Here is a 1,430-nt window from a genome sequence, read left to right as displayed (position 1 = left end):
AAGCCCCCTACAGAGATGCAAAACAAAAGTTTTCTCAGAACGTTGTAGGCTAATGTCAGTTTTTGGTCATAATCCAAATTTGGCAGCCTGAACGTGTAATATATCAATGACGATCTTCTGGATGCCATCAATGAAACATCTTACTTCATCAAAAATATATCAATGACGATCTTATTGTTAGTGTTCTGAGCAGTAATAATGGTGACAAATTGATAACACATTCTTCTGATATATAGCTTGAGCAGAAGAATATTTTTTTTAAGTGGCTTGTCACCTGACTCCTTGACCACTACCTCTGTTGCAGTTATAGAAAGGTTTGAAGAGCTTGAGGGCCGGAATCCTGGAGAAACTTCTGCTGATGACCTTCCAAATGTTCAGAAGATGAGAAAGGAACTCTGTGAGGCACATGTATAACCCCGGAATCTGATATGCTCATGTATATAAGTTTCATTCCTTTGCTCGAGGTTGTTAACCTATATTGCCATTTGATTACAGTGCTTAAACGAATCTCAGATCCCAGATTCTCTTCTGCAAAGATTGATAGCAAGTAGAAGCGAATTTCCTCCTGTCTGCGCAATCATGGGAGGAATTCTTGGACAGGTAATTATGCCACTGTTGTGTTGACTAGAACTTTTGGACTTCTTTACTAATGTGTTGTAATTCTCTTCCTTTGCAGGAGGTGATAAAAGCAATATCTGGCAAAGGAGATCCTCTTAAGAACTTTTTCTTCTTTGATGCCATGGATGGTAAAGGGATAATAGAAGATATATCTAATGTCAACAGCTGAGGATGGTATGACTTAATGATAGAAACCGTCTTTTAGGGAACGCTGACCTTTCTGGGGGTGTCTTTTAGGTAAACCATATGACTAATTACAGCTAAACTTGTGGACATTCATTCAACTTAGAGTTCTGATCAGCAAAATTTATGATGTTTTTGACACTTGGGACCATCAGTTGAGGGTTCACGTTGTTTAATATTCTGAAACATGCAGTATTATCTCATTTTCAGTTGTCTCTGTTCTCTCTAGATCTCTAGGCATGTTAAGTTTAGGGACGACAGTATGGCGGTTCAGGTTTGAACCTATGCGGGGCCTGTGCGGTTGCGGGGCGGGTTGACTTTAAAAAAATATTTACGGGTGCGGGTTCAAATCTGTGCACAAAATTAAAAAAGAGATGAATCTATTCTACACAAATGCTATGGTTTTATTGGTGAAAAAGTCTATTGCTGGCTATTTTAAAATTCAACCCCTCCCTTCGAACACACCACACGCCCACCCTCCAGAAGAAACTAAAAGCAGAAGATAAAATGACAAGTATACTTTGACAATGCAAGTAAACGCCGACAATTTTCTTCTAAATAAAGTTCTTTTGATTTGTTTCATCTTTGTAATTCATCTACATTGATTATTTTCAGTTTTTCTTTTTTTT

At 37.9% G+C, this 1,430-nt stretch overlaps 1 protein-coding gene across 1 annotated transcript in view; it reads left to right on the top strand.

Annotated features, from left to right (window-relative positions):
- Positions 1-1,014, top strand: part of LOC109244816 (SUMO-activating enzyme subunit 1B-1-like) — a 5,204-nt gene extending 4,190 nt beyond the window's left edge. Inside the window, exons 9-11 of the mRNA XM_019411967.1 lie at positions 305-408; positions 496-600; positions 677-1,014. Of these exons, the coding sequence (XP_019267512.1) occupies positions 305-408; positions 496-600; positions 677-787 (320 nt within the window). The 3' untranslated portion in view covers positions 788-1,014. The remainder of the gene's footprint in view (positions 1-304; positions 409-495; positions 601-676) is intronic.
- The last annotated feature ends 416 nt before the right edge of the window (positions 1,015-1,430 follow it).

The sequence above is a fragment of the Nicotiana attenuata genome, unplaced genomic scaffold, assembly GCF_001879085.1.
Source record: "Nicotiana attenuata strain UT unplaced genomic scaffold, NIATTr2, whole genome shotgun sequence".
Taxonomy (NCBI): Eukaryota; Viridiplantae; Streptophyta; class Magnoliopsida; order Solanales; family Solanaceae; genus Nicotiana; species Nicotiana attenuata.
Note: the sequence above shows the minus strand (reverse complement) of the source record. Positions and strands in the feature narration are given on the sequence as shown.